This window comes from Mus musculus, chromosome 17 (assembly GCF_000001635.26).
Source record: "Mus musculus strain C57BL/6J chromosome 17, GRCm38.p6 C57BL/6J".
NCBI lineage: Eukaryota > Metazoa > Chordata > Mammalia > Rodentia > Muridae > Mus > Mus musculus.
Window position 1 is genome coordinate 26,641,707 of NC_000083.6, and position 24,983 is coordinate 26,666,689.

Consider the following 24,983-nt stretch of genomic DNA (forward strand, 5'->3'; position numbering starts at 1 on the left):
AAGTACCCAGGGCCCAGAGCCAGCCGTGCAGCTGCTGTCAGCCCCCTTGCCGAGGCAACCCTCCCTCGCCTATGCTTGCTGGAAGCAGATGGAGCCTGCTGGGCCCCAGGTGAGCGCAGGTGGCTTTGATTCTCTGACCCCTGAGAAGTGTTACCAGAAGCAGGCTGGAACCTCTGGCGTCCCCCTAGCTGGTGTGTTGTGGGAGGTGCCACTTAGTGCAACTGATGCCTGAGGGAAATCTCCACTGGCTTCAGGCCGCTGGTGATTTTTCTTCTTTGTGGAAAACGTTTTTTCAGCACTTGGTTTTTTGAGACAGGGTCTCACTATTTCAGTCCTGGCTGTCCGAGAACTCATTCTGTAGATCAGGCTAGCCTCAGATTCAACAGAGATCCTGAGTAGCAGGATTAAAGGTTTGCACTGCGATGGCATGCCCTTTCAGCTTCTTCTCTGTGTCTTCTCCGGCCCTGCCGTCCTGGGTCCAGTGTGGTCCTTCTTCCTGCTGCGTTCTCTTCCTTTGCTTTTCCTTCTCTCTGCCTTGTCTTCTACTCTGAGCAACAGTAGGATGTCGGTTTTCTTTTACACGGACTCTCTGTCACATGAACAGTTTCCTGGCTTCCAACTCATCACCCTTGGGTCCAGAGCTGGTGGGTCACGGTGCCTGCTCCACCCAGGAGGCTCCAGGGATCCAGAGTCAGCAGAGGTGACAGCCAGGATGGCTCTCTACCTGTCAGATTTGGACACTGGGCCTAAAGATGTATGTACTTCTGGGAGGCCTTGAGCAGGGGAAGCAGGGTCTTACTGTGTAGCCCAGGCATAGCAGCCTCCTACATGGCTAGGAGTGCCGCTTTGCCCAACTTTATACTTTTAATATTGGTTTGAGATCGGGGGTCTCAATCCTGGCTGGTACGTTTCCTGCTATGGCAGAGTCTGCGGTAGTCAGACTCTTCTAGAACAGATGGGATCTATGAAGCTGGTTTGATTGTTGGGTCGTCAGCAGACATGGCTATATCTAGTCATGTATCTGTCCCAGACTTTCAGTCTGTTTGTCTTTCTCTATCCTGGCTTCCTTCTCAGACAGAACTTAGCAATAGACGTTTCCTATTTCTCTGTAATCCCAGGCCAAACCCCAGAAAGGACAATGTTGTCCTTGTTCCAGCTGAGGTCCTTCTGTCCTTCTGGCTTAGAAAATGGAATTCTCTGCTTGGTCTGGGCTAGGTCTCGTATCCTCTCTGGAACCAGAGATTGTGAAGGGGGTAGCATTACTGGAGAGGAAACTCCAGGCCAGTTTCTGGGAGGAGGATGAGCAGGCGCTGCGAGGTGTATGGTCAGGGAGGTGTCTGTGGCCAGGCCATTGCTTTTAACCAGCGACATAAGAATAATGATCTTTGTTCTTGATACCTCCCAGGCCTGTGAGGCTCAGTCAGTGTCCTGGAAGGGGCAAATGCCACTAAAAAGAGCAGGTGGATACACTGAGTGTCATTATCCTGGGGCTTAGATACGCCTCCAGTCTTCGACCGTCCTGTGACTGCACGGGAGTCCAAACAGTACCGCACTGGGGCTGGAAGGGGCATGTCTGCCACACAACTGCATGAGGGGCAGTCAGCAGCATCTACATAGGAAGACCTCACAGCAGCACCTAGCCCCTAAGTGGCCAAAAGGAGCCAGGCTGGAGCTAAGGAACATTGTTCCCCCGGCAGACCCAGTGAACGCCTACAGTTGAACTTGAAAAACATTGTTAAGACTCCCTCAAGCAATATTCAAAGTCTGCCCCTCAACACAAAGGAGGAGAGGAGATAAAACTAGGGACCTACATGTAGGAAGAAAGTTATAAAAGTTTTTACCTCCAAATCAAGAGATTTATGAACAAATGCTTCTACCCAAGATCCCCCGGGGGAGCACATGCTAAGCACATGTGGGCGCCGGCTTTTCCTATTCTGGTCCCACCGCATACCCAGAATAAGCCAGCCTCTGAGATCCAAGCAGATGTCCCCTGCGCTTCCAGGCAGGTGTGGCCTGTCCTCAGAGGCCCGGGGGGCTGCACTGTCAACTGTAGCATGGACACACCGCACTGCTAGGCTGAGACGGTCCCTCCTTGGGCTCCAGAGCACCAGTTCCCATTTGTTCATGGGAAGCAGCTGAGCCCCTGAGCATTAAAACCTCTTGGCAAGTGGCTGGCAAATGAGACAGCTTTGGTTGCTCCTTTACCGTTTGCTAGAATTTGCCGTGTGAGGTCTCAGTGAACCTGACCTTCCAGGAGTTTCCCTGTAGTGTGGAACATATAGGAACACAGTGCTGGGGCTGGAGATTCAGCTCAGTGGTTAAGATCATTGACTGCTTTTGCAGAGGACCTGGGTTCAATTCCCAGCACCCACATAGAAGCTTACAACTGCCTATAATTCCAGTTCTGGGATCTAACACCTTCCTCTGGTCTCTTGTGGACACACATGCACATGGCGCTGTGTATACATATGGCCAAGTACTCCTGCATCTAAAGTAAAAACAACAGAGAGAGAGAGAGCACTGTGCCAGGAGATCCCTGCTCCCAGGTTCCACAGCGGCAGAGAGGAGGCCCTCACACCTCTTCAGCAAAGCCCTGACATAAAGGGAGAAGAAGGCTGTCTTGGAAAGGGCCTTGTGTTTTCAGAGACACCAATCCAGCATGCCTTTCCAAGGCCAACCAGCTCTCTCCTTGGGAGAGACCCTGTTAGGTCAAGGTGAGCCATTGACCTTTCAAGAACTGGAGGTTCCACAAGCCACAGGGAAGATCTCCCCCCCCAACGCCCCCCAACCTGTCAACCGTCACCATTGGGTCCACTTCTGCTGGAATGAGGCCCCATAAATCCTCAGGCTTGCTAACCACACCACTCCATGGAACCTCCTGACATTAACTTGGTTTGTTTCTGGAAGGCCTCAGGCTGCCATCTTGGTTGCCATGACAACTGTAGGGGTCAGCTCCTGAACCAGCTGGCTCCTGGCAGATTGCGTCATTGTGGAGCTTCAAAGCCTCTTGTCAAGAGACAGCAGATGTGAGGATGCTGCTGGCTCTCAGACACACTGCACAAAGACCCCTGGAGCCTGTGGAGGGTGGGTGGTGCTGTGGCATAGTGGAGACACCTGCCGCGGACTTCTCTTCCTCGGCTCTTAATACCAAACACTTGCGTGCGAAGCTCTAAACTCCAAGTGAGTGCCCTCTGCAAATAGCCCTGGGTGTGGGGGGGTGCTTAGGCCAAGATGTCATGTGACGACTTCAGAGGAAGGGCAGCAGCTGTGGATGGCATAAGGGGCAGAGCTTTTTCACATACCTGATACCTGGCTGATTCTGGACTCTTCAGAGTCAGTCTGCAGAGGACATGCCCTACCACACCCAGTACCAGGCTGCCCAAGGCTTCTCTCTCTGGACCTCACAACACCTCAGTCAAACCTACACCTGTTACCAGAGCATTCTTCCCCAAAAAGAATAAGCCTTGCATTTGGCAGTGTGCACGTGCCTACATCTCCCCCACCCCCACTCCTCCATATCTGTCCCAGCCCCCCCTCCTGCTGTCAGCTGAGATTGCCTGTAAGTGGGTGTGGTGACAGATTGGGTGACTTGAGGTGTCAGATCTCTGTCTTTGCATGACTTATTTTATCTGAGAGAGGGAATACCCAGAAGCCTTAAGGTGACAAATTGAGTTGGTGACTGTAAGAGCTCTCGCCCACCAGAAAGTACAGCGGCTGATGGCATGCGCCCTTTGAACGCTATCATGCGGCTGTTTCAACTGAAGAGACACTTAGGGGCCGCCAGATGAGGGAATTTTGCTGGAGTAAGCCCCACCCACTTATATTCTTCCCACTGTCACGCTCCCCCCCCACACCTTGCTTTTCTTCCCAGGAGAAGAATGCCCCATGCCCCATGCTGGAGATTGTACCTCACAGCTGCCAGGGCCAGTTATAGCCTCTGGGTGTCATGATTCACTTATCAGTGTCCCCAGATTGCAGCACAGGGCCTGGCCCAGACTCAGTGTTCACAGATGTGTAAGGGACAGCTGCTTACGGAGGTGATAGTGACTACCTTTATTAAGTGCCTGCCACGTATCAGGCAATTTTGTAATTAGCCCTTAACCTTCCCAGGAACCTCTGAGTAGATTCTAGTTTGTGTTTTAGATATGAGTTCAACTAAGGCTCAGAGAAGTAAAGAAACTCTTCCAAGACCACACAGCTCGTAAATGATGAGCTGGGACTTGAGCCCCGTGCCCACCAACATCTTCTCCTCACCACATCCATCTTCACAAGCAAGGGCTCTCAAGAGTGGCACAGCCACAGAGGCCCTGGAAGTCATGACCCTCTTGGTACAGAAGACACCAGTGAGGTTTGCCGGGACCTGCGTCTGTTGGGTGTCTGCCTGCCTTTCATAGCAAGAGCTGAGGAGGCCGGAAGAGTTGGTTGGAACCAGCAGGACTGGGGCATAGCTCAGTGGAAGAGCGCACACTTAGCAGGCAGGAAGCTGGTGTTTGGCCCCTAGCACTGTTTGGCTTAGTTTCATTTGGTTGGTGGGTAGGTCTGAGGCATTAGCTTGCTTGAAAAGAGTTGGGGTATGGTGGTGTGTGTTTGCAACCTCACAGCTGGGAGGCAGAAACAGCTGGCTCCTGGGGCCTCACTGGCCAGCCGGCTTGCTCAGCATGTTCCCAACCAGAGAGAGACCCTGTCCTAAGATAGATGGCTCCTAGGGGTCTGGCACACGCGTGTGTGCATGTTTCTGTACACACACACACACACACACACACACGGTTGGGGGGACAGAGTTTTACACTCATCTAAGGTTATATAAGTTAAGAAAGGGCCACTTTGCTACCTGGACAGGGAACAGTCTCACACCCTCCTCCGAATGGCTGGATTCTCTCCTCTGCCTGCTTCTCTTCCCTGAACCAAGAGCTACAAGTGTGCACACCTTGGTCCCCTCCCGTACCATCACTGTGATGTGCAGGACAGAACAAAACCCAAAGCAGAAGCTCCATGATTCAGGGCTGGGATGTGCAGGGGCCTTGGGATCTGTCCCATCTGGGGCAGCTGAGTGCAAAGGGGTCTTTTGGAGAGCTGTGTGCAGGGCAGGTGGACGGAATGGGGCAGAATGAGGGGGAAGGTCTCACACTCAGGTCTCTAAAGTCGGTTCTACAGGGTGAGAGGGATAGGAAAGCAGGCAGTGGGCACCATGGGAGGTGGGGTGGGGTTTTCAATGATGCGAAGCTTCTAACCTACCAACGTCTGTAAGCAGGGGTTTCAGATATCCTGATTGCAGGATATTTGCTGTGGAAGGCCCTCATAGAAAAACCAAGAAAACAAATACAATAGGCTTAGAAGTTCACCATATACAAGGAGATGCACTGAAGGGCGGGACAAGGTGGTCTAATAGGAAAAACAGGCCTGCAACCTCTCGAACCCAGGCTCGGTGATGCCTGCTTTCTTAATGGCTGCATGACCTTGGACGAGCCGTCTTCTCCCCTTTGGCACAGTCACAGCACTGAGTGAGAAAGAAAGCAGAAGGAAACAGTGTCCCAGGGCAGGCTGTCGGTGCTCAACCAAGGTGCAGCTTTGTGGTAGGGTAGGAATGGGTATTTCAGTTAAGCGCCCTTTCCCTCAGACTGCCCTCCAGTTAGGGACCGAGGATAAGAGGTCTAGAGGACATGACATGCTGAGTGGTAACCACCGCCCCTCCCCTCCTCCCATCCCCAAACTCTCCCGAGCCCAATCATCAGCTTCCCTTCCCGACGGCCCCCACTCTGACTCTGCGACTTGGGTGTTCTCATCTTCGGCTCCAGCCTGTCTGCCTCCGGCAGCATATGCTGAGACTCGGTTCATTATTTATTTCCTCTGACGGTGCCTTTTCCACAAGCTCTGAAACCTCACTGCCTGCCTGAGGAAAGATGCACAGTTCCTGGCATTTGCAGTCACCTCACCGCCACCCCTCTCGTAGGTGAGAGAAACTGAGGCCCAGAGATGTAAACTAGCCTTCCTGGCCAAAATCACAGAGCTGGCTTCCACCCAGGAGTGTTTGCCCTGGCGCCTGCTTTCAGTCCCTTACCAGAGTGGAGGTGATACAGGCTTTTTCACAGCAAGCCACTGAGGAGTAAACACAGGCTCAGAGGAGGATGTTAGTCCTGGTAGAACACGAACTCCACTCTCTAGCCCAGACCTTCTGTGGCATAAGCAATCGAGGGCCACGGTTACAATGTAAAGAAATACATCTTTTAAAGTTAGGCTAGGGTATAAACTCCAGGACAGAACACTTGCCTGGCATGCTTGAGGCCCAGGTGCTAAAAAAGAAAAAAAATCAAAGCCAATGAACTAGGCTAGGTGAAATGCTAACTCAGCATGTAAAGACACCCACCTCAAGGCTGGTGACCTGAGTTTGATCCCTCTCCCCCACGTGGTGGATGGAGAGACCTGGCTCGTGCATATTGTCTTCTGACCTCCGCGTGGTCGCCACAGTCCATGCATCTGCATGCACATAAGTAAATGTAACTTAAACATGAATTACAAAGTGCAATATTCAGGTCAGAGGACTTCATTCTGGTCAGCACAGAAGGTTGGGAAGCTGTAAGTCTCAGAAAGAAGGTGCTAGACCAGAAGAGAGGTGTGTTGGTGGTTAGTGCTCATTAAAATTGCTGCTTCTGGACACACTGGGGCCTGGGTAGGGAGGCAGGTAAGAGGCAGAGTGTCCTTCTCTGGCTCAGCAGCTCTCCTCCCTGAGCCACCACAGCGAGGTCCCCTTACCCTGGTCATCCCTCTGTCCTGAGGCCCGGTGGAGGCAAGGCCACGGTCGTAAGCACTGAAGTGTGTATGCGTGCTCATAGCCCTTATTTCACAGCACACTGGGGGTAAGAAACATCCCTCCAAGCCAGCTGCTGATGGCAATGACTCAGAGGGCAGAGGTGGGAGGACCTCTGAGTTTGAGGCTAGCCTGGTCTACAGAGTGAGTTCCAGGATAGCCAGGGCTACACAGAGAAACCCTGTGTTTCTTGGAGAGAGACAGACAGCCACACTGATGGTGGACCTAAGCCTGGTTCTACAGACTGACTGTCTTAAGCAGCAAAGTACCTCAAGGCCCCAGGCAGCATTGCCCAGGCTTGGAGACTTAAGGAGCCAATTAGCAAATGCCCGCTCTGTACCAACGACCTTCTATCTCCTCTCCCTTGGCCTTGAATATAAGAGAGCAAGCAATAGGGTTGACCCTGTCCAGACACCAGGGGCTCCCCGACTAGGGAAGTAAGAAGGGTCTCTGACCTAAGGAACCAGGCCCAGAGGGAGGCTCTTCGTTGTGAATACGCCTTGACACGCCCCTGAGACACGTATCCTGGACAGGAGTTACCTGTTACAGCCCAGGCTGACTACAGAGACCCATGGCCAACATGGGTCTTGGGCCACTTCGAAGTCTTCAGAGAATCTTAGTATGCTATTCCTACATGATAGCTTGTCTTCCTCTTAAAGTGCCAGGAGGAAGGGAATGGGGACAGAAGGCTCTAAGAAGTAATCGGTAGGATTCCACACATTTTTTTTTCTTTTCTGATTAAAGTGGATCTCGGTACATAGAAAGCACCACACTCGGCACCAAGGTTGGAGCCTGAGATCATTTACTGAGCACCTACTGAGTTCCAGGTACACTGGAGGTCTGCTCTGCAGAATGACTGTCAGTGAAGTCAGGGTGCTTTTCCTGTTTATAGATGGGACAGCTGAGGCCCTGAGAGACGTGTGCATGGCAGCCACGGCTCAAGCCCCAGGGGATGATTTCTGTCTCCTGTGCCAGCCAGGAAGGCCCAGACTCCCCAGCCCTCACCTCCGGCCTGCCCTGGTTAGTTGTATTGAGGAACTTCCACTCCATCTCTATAGTTATTCGTTTATTCATGTGGACCTTGGGCCCTCCCTGCAGGTCAGGGCGATGCTGAGTGTCCAGTGGCCTGTCCCCTCTCCTGGCCATTCTTAGCATCCCTCCTGCACCATCTCTAGCTTTATCTCACAACTGCTGTATTCATTTTTTCCCATGTTGCCCAAGACATCATCAGTGGTGAAGGAGGACCATGACGCCCTCGTGTGGCCCACAGCTTCATTTCCCATGTAGGAGCCCTGACCTTCTCAGAATAAAAGATGACCAAGAGTGGCAGTTTCCCCAGTGAGTCCCAGTGTGGTATCTCCTGGTGCTGGTAGCTGCCATGTCCCTTTGTGTGTCAATTCCAGGATACTCCATGCTTCAAGCCCCTTGCTTGTGCCTGTGACTGTCACCCACCTCACTCTAGTTAGGATTAAGGATGGGGATGAGATCAACAATGTCCTTAGGGCTTGTTTCCATAGCTACAGTGTGAACATACTGAAAGGGAATTGTCTGACATAAATGGTTCGTAGATCTTAAATAATATTACTATAATCATACTATTTCTATTTTATTATCCTTTGTCTTTTATTGTGCCTAGTTTGAAAACTAAGGAATTAGTACTACTATTTTAAAAGTGTACATTTAAATATTAAGTTTGAAGCTAACTAGTTCTGTACACCAGGCTGAGGGAGCACTGTAGTGAAAGCAAGGGTGGGCCCCTAGAATCTCCTCAGCACTTCAGATGCCCCCGAGCTCTATCAAGATTCCTGTCTTCCTTGCAGCCCACAGAATCTAGTCCTTCAGACACGCCACAGGAGTGGGTTAGCTGACATCAGGAGGTAAACCTGGAGGGTTACTGCAGCATCCCTGGAGCCTCCAGGCTGACAGTGACTTACACTGGGATGGGGCTCTGGCATAGCTTACATGCTCCCTCAGTTTCCCCAAAGGCCGCATCTTCTTGTGGGCCTCAGTCATGGGTCATCTCCCTCTAACCTGGGCCAGCCCAGTGAAAGCAGACCTTAAGACGGTGCCAGGCTTGTGTGAGTCATAGGAACCCAGGCTCCGAGTTGTGTGTGGATGAAGGCAGATGGCAGGGTTATTTTTTATTTTTTGCTCCATTGCACTGAAGTCACATTTTCCTACCCAAGCTCTAAAAGCATTCTGTGGTATAAAATCTGCCATCATCTGACCCACGCTACCGAAATAAAGCAGCTCACTGCCGTCATTCTCCCTGAAAAGTGCCTCTGTGTCATGCGCCAGGACTGGTGGGGAGAGGCCTGGCCTGTTTAAAAACACTTCATCATAATCCCCACAGCGTCCCCCATCCTCTTAGCTCCCTGGGGGGCTGCTCGGGTTTCTCAGGCTGTTATTACTGGAATGTCAGCTGCTCTGCTTCCAGGCCATCCACACAGACCTGCTCTGTCTTAGGCCTTCGCCGCCTCCGCTTAGCTCATTTTACGAAAACACCATTTCAAAGATAAATGCCAATGTGGCCTGCTTTCCTGTCACTGTCTCTGTGTCCTCTGGCTTCCCACCCCTTGGCATCAATTGATCCATTAGGGCACCACTGCCACCCAGAGTCCTGTGGTGGTTATGTGTCATTGATATCTGTCTACAGATGCATACCCAGAAAGTGTGTGTGTCTTTAATCCCTGCATATGAGAGGCAGAGACAGGTGGATCTCTGAGTCTGAAGCCGGCTTGAGCTACATACTAGATAATCTGGGCTACCCAGAGAAACCATGTCTTAAAAACAAAAAATAAAATAAATATAATATATATGAATGTGTATGTAAGGCATACATAAGTTAAGTTGCAAATGGACTTTCACAATTTAGCTAGTACAGCTGCTCCTCCATGTGTGTCGGAGTTACATTCCATGTTCTCATCTTAAATTGAAAATAGCAAAATAAAAAGTATACTTAGGGCGCTGGGCATGTAACACATGCCTTTCATCCCAACACTTTGAAAGCAGAGGCAGGGGATCTCTGAGTTCAAGGCCAGCCTGGTTCACGTAGTGAGTTCCAGGACAGCCAGAGCTATGCAGAGGATACCCCATTTAAATGTGTGTGCGTATGTGTGTGTGTGTATATATACAAACAATATATAATTTATATATTATTTTATACATTAATACATTGCAAATTAGGTATAAGCATTTATATAATATTTTAATGTTATATGTAAATAAATACATAGCAATATAATATTATGTATTTAGTAATATAATATTGTTAGTATAATATTTTATATAATTATATGGTATAAATATTTAATATACATAAATTATAATTTTTAGAACATATGATATATTTATATGGGCTGCAGAGATATCTGGGTAGGTAAAGTAATTGCCCTGTAAATGAGGGATCCAGAGTTCAAATCCCTAGAGCCCATGTAAAGCTAGGCTCAGTAACACACGCATCTGTAATCAGTGGTAGAATGGGAAGCAGAGACAGGAGAACCCCTGGAAGCTCTGTCTCAGACAAGAGGACTAACATCCAAGGTTGTCCTCTGGCCTCCAGATGAGCTGGGTGGCATACGTGCATCCACAATCTTATACACGATGTACACATACACATTATACAGACACAAAAATGTCTTGTAAAAGTATAGATTTAATACAGGTGGCCTACCCAACACTGTGGCTTTGCCCACTTACATACATTAGCCTAATCATTCATGTATTTATATATATATATATATGTGTGTGTGTGTGTGTGTGAATACGTGTGTACACGCGCACACACACATACGAATGAATGAATATCCTACAGGCTGTGCTGTGGTCCAGCTAGGCCAACAATGGCTGTCTACCTTCAGAAAATCCAAGAATCCAGTAGTTATTCAATCCACAAGACTGGATGTCCCAGCTGGTCTTCACTATATGCTGGAATTCTAAAGAATGTGTTAATGCCCATGAAGGAATGGACTTCCCAGCAAGAACAAGAACAAGCAGGCAAAAAGAGGGCTTCCTTCTTCCATGTTCTGTATATAGGCTACCAGCGGAAGGTGTGGCCCAGATTAAAGGTGGGTCTTCCCACTTCAAATGATTTAATTAAGAAAAAAAATCCCTCACAGATGTAGTCAAGTTGACAACCAACAATAGCCATCACACCTGTAGTTGGTCAGAGGCACTGAATAGGAGGTCTGTTTTGCAGTGAAATGTAAGAACGTGGCCTTCAGTTTACTGAACATTGTCCTGCAGTGGAGAAATGGTGGTTACAGACATGCCTTTGCACCACCGTAAAGCTGGACAATAGTAAGTCAAATCTGAGGGGGCCCAGGCAGGGAAGCAAACCCTTGAAGAATAAGAATGAAAACTCTTATTGGTTTGGTTTGGTTTGGCTTCATCCACCTGCATCAGACTCCAAGGAGTCTAATGGCAGTGCTTTGTTGCTGGCATGTTTAAAACACAGTACAGTTTGGGAAAAGGTTTCAGGCAACAACCAGTCCAATTCCAGGGGCCCATAAAGCTTTAGGTGTGGCTGCATAGAAGCTCCTTTGTGAAGTACATGTGACCACGAGGGTGGCTTCTATAGCTAAAAAGGCCTAGAATCTAGTGTGGTCTCTGATAGATTGCATAGAGGTAAGCAGGCTATTAGGCACATGTGGCATCTCCCCTAAGGTTAGGTTTAACTGGGAGCTAGGGATAAAGGGCTAGGGAGGGAAAGTCTGGGATAATCGTTCTGGGAGATTTGGATGAGGCTGCTGCCACAGATAGCACAAAGGTCATTAATGATACCTGTGCCCATCCCTCTGGGCAGGAAAACAGGTATTTTATTGGAGAGAGGCCCCTGTGTGTTTAACATTCCCGGTTCTCTAGTGCTCTGTGGGCACAAGGACCTCCATGATCCCAACACAAATCAAAGGCTTTATGCTATTCATTTAGATGGGGCATTTCTTACGGAAGAGGCAGTCAAGTTAAGAGCAAAGACTCAGCTGGGTATAGTAGTGCATGCCTGTGATCCGGGAACTTGGGAGATAGAGATGAGAGACTCAGAAGTTTGTGGTCATCCTGGTCTATATGAGTTTGAAATTAGCCTGTCTCAGGGAATTAAGTCGCAAATTTACAAAATGAGTAAGTAAAAAACACGGGCTCTACTATTTTGAGTCCCAGTTCAGCCATTTGTTGAACATGATTTCAGCCCTCTAAACTACTACTGTTCCTTAGCCTCGTGATAGACATTTAAGGGGGTTTGGGGGTCACTAGCCTGGAGAGATGGCACAGTGGTTAAGAGCCACTGGCTGCTCTTCCAGAGGTCCTGAGTTCAATTCCCAGCACCCACATTGGTAGCTCACAACCATCTGTAATGGGATCTGATGCCCTCTCCTGGTGTGCATGAAAACAGAGCACTCATATCCATGAAATAAATAAAGGAAAAGGACTGGAGAGATGGTTCAGCAGTTAATAGCACTATTCTTCCAGAGGTCCTAAGTTCAATTCCCCGCATGGTGATTCACGACCATCTGTAATGGGATCTAATGCCCTCCTCTGGAGTGTCTGAAGACAGTTACAGTGTACATAATTTATACTTAAATAATTCTTTTTTTAAAATAAACCTTTAAAAACACACACATACACCAACATCCTATGGCTCACCTGGAGATTCTTTGAGGTCATAGGTCCATGCTGTGGCTGTGGAGTTGGGCAGCTGCTGTTGCCGCCACCACCTCTTCCCCCCTCTTTCCCCTCCTCCAGCCATCCCTAGCAATGGTAATATTCACTTCCAGGCTACATTGAACAATATTTGGTGTCAACAAGAGGGCAAATCTGTACAATTCTGGCATCTGCCAATGCATGGGGTAACTTGCTATGATGAAGAACTGGCTGGATCCTAATGTCAGGAACACCACTGGAAGCCGCCTTGGTACCCTCCGAGGCAATGACCTTGCTGTTTGGAGTTTGCTTGCTTACTACCTATCAGCAGAGGAAATGCCAGCTCCAAAGGCTGAGTGTTTCCAGTCCTACCCACCCAGGCCATTTGCCTATTCAGTCACAGCAGACGCTGGAGCTGTCAGATCCAGGCTCCAGTCCCAGATGACCTGTGTACATATGACCTTGGGGGCCAGAGGCACCACATTTCAGATTCCCCATCATTTATCTGAAAATAGGATCATAAGTAGCTGGGAAACATGTAGTAGAAGTTAATACTATAGGCACCAAGGTCAACACAGACGTGAGTTCAAATCTCAGCTACTTACTTAGTGAGCTTTGGGAAGTGACCTCACTTCCCTCACCTGTGAAATGGGTCTGATAATCCCCTTCCTCCTGCAGAAAGTTCATCTGGGAACTAAAGGAGCTGACACAGGTGATAATCGCTTTTATTGTTATCCAGTTCATCCAACAAGTGGTTCGCTTTGATTCCCTGAGTACCATCAGCGACAAGGTGGCAAACAAAATGGTATCGTGGGCAGCGTGTCTGCATGAGTGCGCTTCTTGTAATGCAGGAGGGTGCCCGCCTGATGCCCCTCAGCACTGATGTCTGACACACTCTGTTCTCTCACCCTCTTGCAGATCTGTGCCATCATCGGCGGAACCTTCACTGTCGCCGGCATTCTGGACTCCTGTATCTTCACAGCCTCAGAAGCGTGGAAGAAGATCCAGCTGGGCAAAATTCACTGACGTCCTGTCCAGCCCAGTGACTGAGGACCAGGAACCCTGCTAGCCCTGCCTCTGGCGTCCTATCTCCTTCTGCCTTCTCTGGCCCAGTGTGTGTGGGAGGAGGGTGATGGTTATGGGTGGCACCAGGTTCCCCAGCTACCTCTCTCCCCATGTTTTAGATAAATTAACACTGCCTGGAGTCACGTGTCTCTTTCCCTGCAGAGCCCCAAGACCAGGGTCAGGCATGGGGAGGTACTCCAGGGATGCCGGTGACCTCTCTGGGAAGGCTGTAGTCTATTCTCTGTTAGGGAATAACTTAGAGTACAAACAGATAAGCTTTCAGACAGGCTTTGACAATCTTTAAGCCCCCATCATTTGGACATGCTAATAGCTTGATTTGTCCCCCGGGCAGCCAACCTGTGCTCTCAGCCTCGGGACCAGACTGCCCAAAGGTACTGCTGCTTGGCGCTCTCAGTATGGAATGGTACTTGGCAGGGACACCCATAGGCCCGGCACTGCAGCTGGAACTTGCTTCTGCCTCATTGCTTCATGCCCGACCTAGAGCCCGGGGCTTGTCTCCTACCCCAGCCCTGCCTCCTCCTCCGGGCAGATGCCAGATTGCTTGACAGAACGGTGGAGACTCGGATTTGCCCACCAGTCCTGAGGCAGCTCACGGGTGCCCCTTCCTCTCTTGTCTTTGCTTTTCTGAATCCCCCACCAATGTGCCTCAGCTGCTGTGCTATGCGGCAATAGCATTTCTTGGTGAAGGGGCTGGTTCCCATTGCAAAGCCCCCCTCCCCCCAACAGTTACATTCTGCAGTGCCAAGGGATAGGGCCATGTGACTGGAAGGTCATCCTTGGAAGACCATATAAGGCACAGTTTGTACACTTCTGTCCAAACCAGAAGCATCCTTCCCAATGAACCACAAATGATCATGTCTGACATCCACCTTTGGTCCCAAGGCCTTAGCTGGGGAAATGAAGCAGGCTTCTCTTTCCATCCCTACCTTGCAGGGTCCCAAAAGATGCCCAGCATCTGGAACCCACTTGCTATTGAGACCCCCTGTTAGCTGAGCACATGCCAACTCATTCTTAGACCCAGGGGGCTCCCGTGTCTCCCCCACTTCCTCCTGAGTTAGATCTCTTTCTTGTTCCCCCTCATCCTTCCTAAGGGGAGGGGCAGTGGTCTAGGTATGAATTCCATGCAGAGAATTTTAGCTATGTTCTCAAGTCCAGAGAGAGCCGCGGGCCTGGGCTTCATTTATATTGAGATGGTTTGCATACTTTTGTAATGAAGGGGTACCTGCAGTAGGAAGTTTTGGGGTTTTTTGTTTTTGTTTGGTTTTGGTTTTGTTTTTCTTAAATAGTCTCTTATGGGTAGCTGGATTCTCTGCCATTTGTAATTTTTCCTCTGATTCCAATTAGCAAAACTTCCCTTTTTATATGAGTTGATTCTTATTGTGTATGTAAACTGCCCCTGGCCACTTGGCTAGATTTCTTATCTTCTTTTAAACATTCTGTTCCACAGTTTAAGAAACCAGTCCCTTTGGTGTGTGAATCTGTCACCTGTGGAGGGTTGGGCAGGGTGGGATGGGACGGGAACTATGTGGCATGCGTATGAGTTGAAATCCCACTTTTGTGAGGACACGGTATGCCAGTTTCCCATGGAAGAGACGCCTCTGGCCTGTTGTTCTTGTAAAGGTATTCTTAAGGGGACATATGTTTTGATTCTTTCCCACTCACTGGGTTCAATTAGATATTAAAAGGCTGCTTTTCAGAAATATTGCTGTGACTCTGCCTTGATGGTGGCTGGGTAGCCCAGAGTCTAGGGTGGGAGTGAGAGTGAAATTTAATTCTACAGAAAGAACAGCGGTTGACAGTGCTGAAGAGAGCCAGGTGATGGCACACGCCTTTGATCTGCCTTAAGCTCATAGGAGGCTTAGCCAGGCAGATCTCTTTGAGTTCAAGGTCAGCCTGATCTACAGAGTGAGTTCCAGGACAAAGCAGAGAAAACCTGTCAAGAAAAACAAGAATAATAAAGCCAGGTGTGGTGGCACATGCCTTTAATCCCAGTACTCAGGAGGCAGAGGCAAGAGGATCTATGTGAGTTCAAAGACAACCTGGTCTACAGAGAGAAGCCCTGTAAAGGGAGGACGAGCAGGAGGAGCAGGAGGAGGGGGAGGAGAGAAGGTCTGCCGAGAACCAAGAAAATCTTGCAGGATATGGTTACAAACCATTGACCTTGAAGAGCCTAGTTGGCTTTATCCCAGTCAGATTATATATGTAGAGAGTTGTGGAAGCTTCTAGAGAGAGGATTTCTTCTAATCAAGTTTAACTATGGGTACCTTAGGGGGAGATCACCCTGGGAGGAGGGGAGCCTGATGTGACTGAGCCACGGGTGAGGCACCCAGGCTGGCAGTCCGTTCACCCATAGAACACTAGTTTTACTAAAGTGTTTGCTAAAAACAAAAGAACCATTTCCCGTTTGTCCTCAAGCAGTAGCGTTTCCAGAAATTTTGAGAGATCTACCCTGGGATGCCACCTGTCTGGAACACAGACCACCAAGGGACTTTCTCCGTGGATGCTCCTTGGAACTGGATCCATGAACTGACAAATGTATTTGAAGTTGACATAGAACATGGAAGACTGAATCCTAGCCAGGGGCCCTGGGCTGCAGTGCTTCTAAGAGGCAGTGGTGAAGGGGCATCCCAGGGAGAGGTTCAAGTGCTAGGCGAGATGGGTGTCATCATGGAGGAAACCTGGGAAGAAGGGAAGTGTAACAGGACTCAGAGGAAGGAGGAAGAGGGGAGGTCAGTCACGGTAAGTTGCTTTTATTTACTAGAAACAATGACAGGCCATTAGAGGTCTAAAGCCTTTTTTAAGAGAAAAATTTGGGGGTGGAGGGGATGGCTCATCAGGGAAAGGAACTTGCTACTGTAGCCGTCTTTGCTACTTTGTGGGTTCTTTTCCCCACCCTTTATCCCCCCAGTTTCCCCTGCTATCACTACATAGGAAAGGATAGCAGGGGGAGACAAAGAGAGATCTCAATCTATTTTTTTCTTGTTCCTCCTTTAAGCAGGACTACTAACAAAGTGCAGCCAACCCCCCACACCCCACTCCTGTACAACCACCAACCACCTGCACTGCCTCTTGGGGCCCTGGCATTTATACACCTTCTGAAAAGTTCCCAGAATTCTAAATATCACACAATCGCCGAAACCATTTGCAGCCAGCAAAACCGTGCCTCTGCTAGAGCACGAGGCAAATCATAGCTGCTTCGGACAGTCAGAAGCAGCCTCGCATCCCACATCCCCCAGCTGAGATTAAAGTGAAAGCACGTTCTTTTATTTTTGTGTTCTTAAAGAAACCAAAATTGTCACTACAGCTACCAGTCCTGATGACCCACATGATGGAAGAATTAGCCCCCTCGTTGCCATGGTATATAATGTATGAATGTATATACACACAAGTAAATACAGAAATGAAAAATATTTAAGGGCCAGTGAGATAGCTGGTGTATACGATGACCTGAGTTCAATCCCAGAACCCATGTAAAGTTGGAAGGAGAGAGTATGTGTGTGCTTCCGTATGTGTGCCATGACGCTTGATCACCCTCCCATATAATAATAAATAAAATTTATCTTTAAAAAATTATTTTAAAACTTGTTTTCGGGCTCGAGGTGTAGCTCGGTGTTACAGGCCTCCCCCCACCCCCAGCACAAAGCAACCTGGTGCATGCTTCTCGAAGGTTCGTTATCTGAAGATAGACATGGTATCGTGCGAATGTGAATGGGAACTCATGAGGGAGGGCATTCTCCGAAGACCCCTTTTCCTCCCCGCAGCTGCTCCCTGCCAGTTCTTTGCTGGTGAGGTCATGCATTTCATTCCAACCCATCACTGGGAGGACTTGGCATTCTCGGCATGCCAGGAAGAAACAGAGGCGTAATCACACCCTGGCCACACAGCTAGCAGGTGGTAAAGTTGAAATTCCAACCCAGATCGGCCTGACTACCGGGTTCTGAGGAAGCACGGGGCGGGGGGGGGGGGGGCGGGGGGGCGGTTGGTGGTTGTTCCTCAGCCCTAACGTCATCTGAGCAATGTCAAAACAGAAAGCCAAAACGGAGGAGAGTCAGAGCAAGAGGGCCTTTTGTCTCTTTTCTTACAGTTCTCATGTGGTAGTGACCTCCAACCATAAAATTGTTTTTGTTGCTACTTCATAATTGTAATCTTACTGTTATAAATTGTAAGTGCTTTCAGAAGCAGAGTTGCCATTGGGGTCGCGACCCACAGGTTGAGAACCATTGCGTTAAGCCATCCTATAAGAAAGTGGGAACATTACAGAGTCAGAATGCTTCCACGTCTCCTATCAAAGCTCTGTGCCAGCTTTGTGGAGATGCCGAATAATCACTACTTGATTGAACATTGGAGGAAACCAGCAGCAGGGACAGATCTGAATGTACAGTAGAGGAGGCAAAATAAGGGAGCCAGAGAATGGATGAACTCACTCCCATGAAGCTCTGCTGTGAGGACAACTGTGACCCTGCTGGGCACAGTCATGCTGGCACCTGCCCCCAAGTCTCCATAGAAACAGAGAGAGTGACTGATGGTAGGCCCCGTGGTACAACTTTAATCACAGTAGAGGCAGCCGATAGCAGCCTTTCCCGAGCCCTTCTGACCTGGACACACTGACAGTGGGTGGTACTCCAGTTGCCATGGTCTCTTTAACCACAGTAGGACACTTTGTCCAGGTGGAGCCTTCCTCCAAAAATCTCCAACACAGGTTGCAGAGGCGTCTAGAATAAAGTACTAAACCGGCCCCTGCAGTCCTCAGAGCTCCAGTAAGACTGGCTTTGGACAATTTATCTTCCATCTTACCAACTCTGATAAACTAGGACTATGTACAGGACCAGTGTGAAGATGGCTTTGGGCAAGACATCTTTTCTATATCTAAAGGTCTCCATTTGTTAAGGAAACATTACAACCTTGTATCTAGAATCTGGCACAAAGTAGGTTTTCAGTCCATGCACCATGAATGGATGAGTGGCAGGGCTAGAGACGACGAACGAATAATACTTTGCACAGAATATCACTTGGGTTCCTAAGATGAAAACAGCAGAAACCACAGGCCCTTTCCCTCCCTCCTCACTACTACAGTGCTCAGGACAGGTGCCTCCTTCACAGCTCAGGCAAACCCAGGAAGGACCAAGACTTCACTCCCAGAGGATGCGCAGCGTGTCTCAATCTGACGAACCTGCAGGTGGCGCCCGCGCTACCAGCAATCTTCCAACAGAAGAGCAGAGCTCCGGTGCAAGGCTGAGGAGGGGAAGGCAAGGACCCAGAGGTGGGGGGGGGGGGGGGGGTGGGCGGCCATGGACTCAAGACGGTGAGCTGGCTCTTCCCCAAAGCTCTCACTCGGTTTAAAAAAAAAAAAAAAGGTATAATACAAAAAATAGAAATAAACGGTAGAGAAAGCACACTTCACACTGTCTCCCATCGTGGCGCATCGCACCTATTTCCATCAAACAAAGCTAAGGGTTTACATAATTGTGATTAATTTTAGGAGTCTGAGCGCTGAGAGCCAGTCCTCAGCATAAAAGCCTAAATGTGAAGAGTACGTACGGTAGATGCAAAGGCTGACTTTTGGACTATCCTGGAGTGAGCCAGCCCACACATCTGATTTTCTTAGGAAGATTGATTAGAACTGCTTTGTGCCAGATGCTGTCCTGAACACTCTAGGAAACCCATTTAATTCTCACGACAACCTACTGAGATTATACCTACTCTACAGATCAGAGAGTTAGGACTATAAAACTGACAGTTCCCATGTCCAGCAAGAAAGACACACTTGGGACCAGGTATGGCTTTATGAGCCAAGCAAGGGCTAAACAAACAACGGAGGGGTTGGGGGCGGGGGGACATTTAGGGAGAACATTGGTTCTCCCTAAAATTCTTGGAAGGTGAGAGAACACTTTTTTAAAAGTTCAGATTTGAGGGATCAGGAAGTGTAAGTTAGTGGTAAGGTATGTGTTTAATATGTTGTTATAAGTTCAATCTCTAGCATCAATAAATTACATTTTAATTTAATTTAAAGTAATGCAGATATAACCCTGACCTTCCACCATGTGTTTTTATAGAATTGTATGCAATAGGACCCAAATTTCTGCATATAGAACTTCTTAGTAATTCTGAAGAAGCCAGTCAGATGGCTTTTGAAAGGTGTGTCATGGTGTTTAAAGAATTTGGACAATTACAATCAGCCTGTCACATGGGTAGGGTTCACCCAAATTAAACTAGACACAAGTAGAAAATATTTAGATTTTTTTAAAAGTTCATCTATACTGAATATGTACAGATTTTTTTTTCTTTTCATGTCCTAAGCAATACAGTATCAAAACTCATACAGCCTTTACAGTGTACTAGTTGCTATATCTAGATATGATTATGCAGGAGGACATGCATAGGATATACATATACATATATATGCCAAGTGAACATTATGATGGAATGGACTTGAATAGCCATAGATGGAGGTTCTGTGACCAGGATGCTGAGAGCAACTGTGCAGTATATATCTGTTAAGTTTAAACCCTGACTGAGGTACCTACTTAACATATTACAGTGCACCTGGCCTCCAGGTTCTCCCAGCACCCCTCAGGATGCTTTACATGGTATGGCTGGCAAGCCCTGCCCTCTACCCTGAAATCAAGCTGTGCTGCTTCCCCCCAGAGACTCTTCCCTATATAATCCAGACATTCTGGTTACCCACCCTTCCTTTTTGTACCTTTGGCCTCCCGACTGCTGCACTTGGTTCCTCTCTCTCCCTTCCTCTTCCCCTTTCCATCTTCCCATGGTTCAGGGTCAGTTCTAGCCTGGACTCTTCCAGCTATGTCCGCCTCTGGCTATGTCTCCCTTTTATCTACAATAAACTTTCTCCTTCACTGTTCCTGGGAGCAGTCATGTCCTTTTCTTTCCTTTTTCATTTTTCTTTCTTTTTCTTTTTCTTTTTCTTTTTCCATTTGAAACCCATGTAATTTCTACAGACTCCTTTGTGGTGGGAAAGGGGGGGTGAAGTTTGGGGGTGAGGTGTTTGGGAATGGAGAGAAACTAAAAAGACATCATCAAGGAACTGGGGCTGCATGTGGCTCAGTGATAAAAGGGTTGCTGGGAAATAGGAGGTGGGTCTTCGTCTTGATAAAAATAATTTTTGTTAAAATGGACTCAAAAAGAAGTTGAGAACCATCTTGTGGGCTGTAAATCTCAGCTGTGGCAGCCGGGAGGAGAGATGTAAGAAAAGGCCAAGAAAAGGTTGCAGGCTGGGCAACGGAGGTCTCAGAGCAGCTTGTGCGGGTGTGGGGTAAATGGGTGAGGGAAGAGCTGTCTTCTGGGAATAATGCCCGAGGTGTCATGGCAAGCAAGGTGGGCTTTTAGCCTAGTTTACTGGGCATCCTCCCTTTCCTTTGAAATTTTACATTTTAAAGAGGGGCAATTTGCAGTGCTTCTCTATCTTAAAATGGGTGTGTCATCAAGGAAGCAGGAGGTGGGAGGCCAAGCAGATTTGGACAGAGTCCATCCTCAGTGGTATCCGAGCCGGCTAATGCCTGTCGAAGTACCCAACAGATATATCTTGGTTGGTTGGCTGATTTATGAGAAAGGGTCTCATACACTCCAGGCCAGCTCTTAACTTTTGATCCTCTGGGCTCTCCACCTCCCCAGTACTGGAATAGTAGGAATGAGACACCAAGCCAAGCTAGAAAGGGTCCCAAAGCCCTGGGTTCGGTCCCCGACACAAAACCAGAAACTGAAGCCAGAGAAGCATCGATGAGCTTCTGTTTCAGGCCCTACAAAGCGGTTCCATTAGGGGCTCCAGCCTGAGGTCCTGCCTACTCCGCTACACGGAGAGAACATGCCGAGACTCAACTCCAGCCGCAGGGGGCGCTGTTCTGCTTTCCTGAGGCAGGAAGCGCAGACTCGCGTCCCTTCTGTGCTTGAGCTACAAGAAATGTCATTTCCGGGCCTGCAATGCACGCCACCGGAACCGGAACCGGTGGGTAGTAGTGGTTCCGCCAGGACCCAGATTGTAGGCAGTTCCATCCCTTGGTGACTTCGGACCGCAGCATAAACCTCAAACACCATCTCTATGCCCCCTCCTACATGCTCTGAAAGACCTTGTCTTCCCGGCTGTCCAAGAAACTGCGGCAGAAGTAGAGCGTCTGCTCTATGCCCATTCGCAAGGACCAGGTACATCCAAAGGTCCTCGAGTTCTAGTTACTCAAGGGCGTATAGCTCATGCACCTCGTTATCATGAAATCCTGCAGGAGTCACATACCCCGAGACCTCAGCAAGGCGGCAGAGTGACTGCCGACAAGCTAGACCAGAGCCACTACAGTGCATTGAGTCCCCTTTGCCCTTATCACAAGCAGACTGTCTCCAGGTACAGATCTGACCATTGTTTTAGGGAATGAAGTGAGATAAAGTGAGGGGCTTTGCGTATTGGATGGACATCTGATGGTTGAGAGGTAAATTAGTAAAAAATATAACGAGTGAAGTGGAAAGAGTGGCGAGGCCAGTGATAGGCAGGCCGGGCTGGGCAGTTCCGAGTGCGCACTGCTCTTACAGAGAAACTGAGTGTAGCGCCCAGCGCCCATGTCTGGCAGCGTACAACTGCCTGTAATTCCAGCTGCAGGGAGATTCCATGCCCTGGGCCCTATGGACACTGCAGTCATGTGACATACAGACGTATACACATCATTATACATAGGCCTTTAATCCCAGCACTGAGGAGGCATACAAATTAAGTTTGAGGCCGGCCTGGTCTACACAGATCCAGTTCCAGGATAGTCAGAGCTATATAGAGAGGCCCTGTCTTGAAAAACCAATATGAACCTGAAAATGTTTGCCTTATATAAAGGAGAACGTCAAGAGTCTTCAGGCCACCGCAACCTTGCAAATCGCTCTCCTTTGCAAACAAGCTGGAAAATTCATATTCTCTTCTTTCTCCACATATCCTTCCTGCTACTGCTCTGTTCCTCATTTCATAGTCCGGTTTCTCAAAAGAGTCGTCTCCACCTGCCAAGCATAGTGATCTATGCTTTAATTCCTGGCACTCAGGAGATAGGAGCATGAGACTCTCTCAGGCCAGCCTGGTTTACAGAGCAAGTTCCAGGACAGCAAGGAGACATTGTCTCAAAAGACAGACAGACACAAAGAGAGATAGACAGAGAGAGGACTACCCTGTGTTCCCATTCACTCGTGGATGCTCTCCAGTCTCATCCCTGTCCCAGCTGCTTAGGCTGGGGTTATCAGTAACCTGTGTGGCTAAATCCAGTGGCCACATTCATTGGAGGTGGCACCACCACCTCCATATAAGCATGCTTATGCTTACAGTTGCTGGCAACGTCTCAGACTCCTTTTCTGGGTATTTCTCTCCTCTGATCCCTGACTCCTGGAGTTCCAGGCCTGGGTCCCATCTATTATTTTTCTATCTATACACATATATAGCCTTCTATTCTCCAGGCTTAAGAGAAGTGCTCTGTGGTAGCAGTGCCCCAGTTTTTGGATTTAATTTGAGACATGGCATCACTATTTAGCTTAAGTTGCGGTTTCTGTTTGGTAACTGTGCCCTGCTGCTGAGACACGGGCTCAGACTTCTAAAGCACTCTTGGTCCTAACATTCCTGCTGCTTCTAAAATCTGATTTTCTTCTCAGCTTCTATATCTTAGTAAGTGACATATCTCACCAGATGTCAAGACTTGACATGACAACTCAGCCCTCACAGAGTGGGATCATCTCCCTGTAATCCCGACACTCATTGTCCTATTGTGACAAAAGCCTTTGTGTCAGCTTAGCAACTCCTCATATCTCCTTTTCTGAACAGAAATGGTACTTGTGTATTTCCTCGTTAACTCTTTTCTGCCTCTCACACTTTAGTTCTGTGTGCCAGAGAGCCATCTTGTTTGCTGGCTGGGCTCAGTCCAGAGCCTGGCCCCCAACAGAGCTCTGTCAACATCTGAGTAGGGAAAAAAAAATCTTATTAACTAGATGAATATAAAAGGTATGGTATAAAGGACTTTACAATATATGTTTACACATCACCTAGATGTATATGAGTTGTGTTTTCTTTTAGATATGAAGAAACTAAAAGTCAGGTTAAATAATACAGAACATGTAGCTGACGATGACGTCAGATTTATGATCTTCCTGAGTGCTGCTGGACTTACAGGCGTGTGCTGCCATGGTAGACCTCTGCAGTGCCAGGACTTGTGAGTTGTAAGCAAACCCCCACCACTGCTGTCTTCACTCCCAGACGCAGGGTAATTTTGTGGTTGTGGTGCTGGTCTGACCTGAGACATCAGGCAACCAAGGAACAAGTATACAGCACAAAAAAAAAGCTAGCTCTGGCTGCCAAGACTGTTTTGTTCAGAAGTTTATATGTTCAGCCCACGTGTTCCTGACAGCTTCCTCCGTGTGCTGTGCTGTCCTAGGTGGTTTGAGAATCCTACAAAGGTTAGCAGGTCAGCAGGGTAGTCCTAGTGTACAGAAACCAGTAAGTCATCTACATCAATCGGGTACAGCATAAGAAGGCCAAGGGCACAGCTGTCTACGTGGACACCCAACCCAGTAAGGTTGGGTTGACATGGCTGGGTGCACATGTCAGAGCTTTCTGAACAGGTGGTCATGTCCAAGCAGGCGTAGTGGCATCAACAAGGGACTACAGCAGCAGTTTGCAACCTGTGGGTCAAGATCCCACAGGGGTTCATATCAGATAGAAATATGACCATTCATAAGAAAAGAGTTATGAAGTGGCAGTGAAATAATTTAATGGCTGGGGTCTCCACTACATGAGAAACTGTTACAGGGTCGCGGCATTTGAAAGGTTGAGAACCACTGTTTTCGAGGTGCTTCTGTCTTGCCATTCTTGATGATGCTGTACCCCCAAGTGGATGGCAAGAGGGCCCACAAATTCTAAGTACCACTCGTTCACTAAGAAGAGTCCCGAGAGAGAACAGGGCAGAGCTCTCTTCCTGGGCCTCCCCACTCAGCTAAGAAGCGCTGTTCACCTGTTCACTCTCATTTCACATGCTGGAGAAGCTTTCTTCTCTGAGCGTCAGCTCTATAAACTGCATGGTTAGGGTCTCCTCTTCTTAGTTCCTGAACTGTTATCCAGTAGCTGGTGAGAATCCAGATTTTTTTTTCCCTAAGTATCTTGCCAGCCAGCGCTGTAAGCAACGTTTCCATCCCTTCACCGAGCTGTGGAAACCTCAGAGAATCCAGGGTCTCGAGGCTGGCTGGCAGGGGGAACCCAAGAGAAGGGCCACTGCTCAAGATTATGGAGATTTACATTCCTCCCACTTACAGCTCTGTGTCGTCTCCTAACAGGCGATTGAGCTTTAGGAGAGATGCGAAACACGGTCGCCCTGGGAAGTCATTCTTTGATCAGAATGCATTAAACAGATTTTATTCCTTTGCATGCTGCAGTGGAACACGGGGCCTTGAGTATGTCAGACACACGCTGGACCGCCTAACTCCACCTCCTGTT

At 48.6% G+C, this 24,983-nt stretch overlaps 1 protein-coding gene and 1 long non-coding RNA gene across 10 annotated transcripts in view; both read left to right on the forward strand.

The window, feature by feature from the left end:
* Ergic1 (endoplasmic reticulum-golgi intermediate compartment (ERGIC) 1) overlaps nt 1-15,228 on the forward strand; it is a 96,173-nt gene extending 80,945 nt beyond the window's left edge. For 4 of the 9 annotated variants that reach the window (XM_030250006.1, XM_030250005.1, XM_006524825.4 and 1 more), the window contains 2 exons: nt 13,121-13,154; nt 13,361-15,228. In XM_030250006.1, the coding sequence (XP_030105866.1) occupies nt 13,121-13,154; nt 13,361-13,488 (162 nt within the window). In that variant the 3' untranslated portion in view covers nt 13,489-15,228. Of the gene's footprint in view, nt 1-13,120; nt 13,248-13,360 lie in introns of all 9 variants that reach the window. The other 5 variants (XM_006524823.2, NM_026170.3, XM_030250008.1 and 2 more) reach the window with 2 other exon arrangements.
* Gm41553 lies at nt 5-11,150 on the forward strand. Its single transcript, XR_876696.2, has 2 exons — nt 5-754; nt 1,406-11,150. It is a non-coding gene; the product is annotated as a predicted gene, 41553 (long non-coding RNA).
* Nucleotides 15,229-24,983: the final 9,755 nt, after the last annotated feature.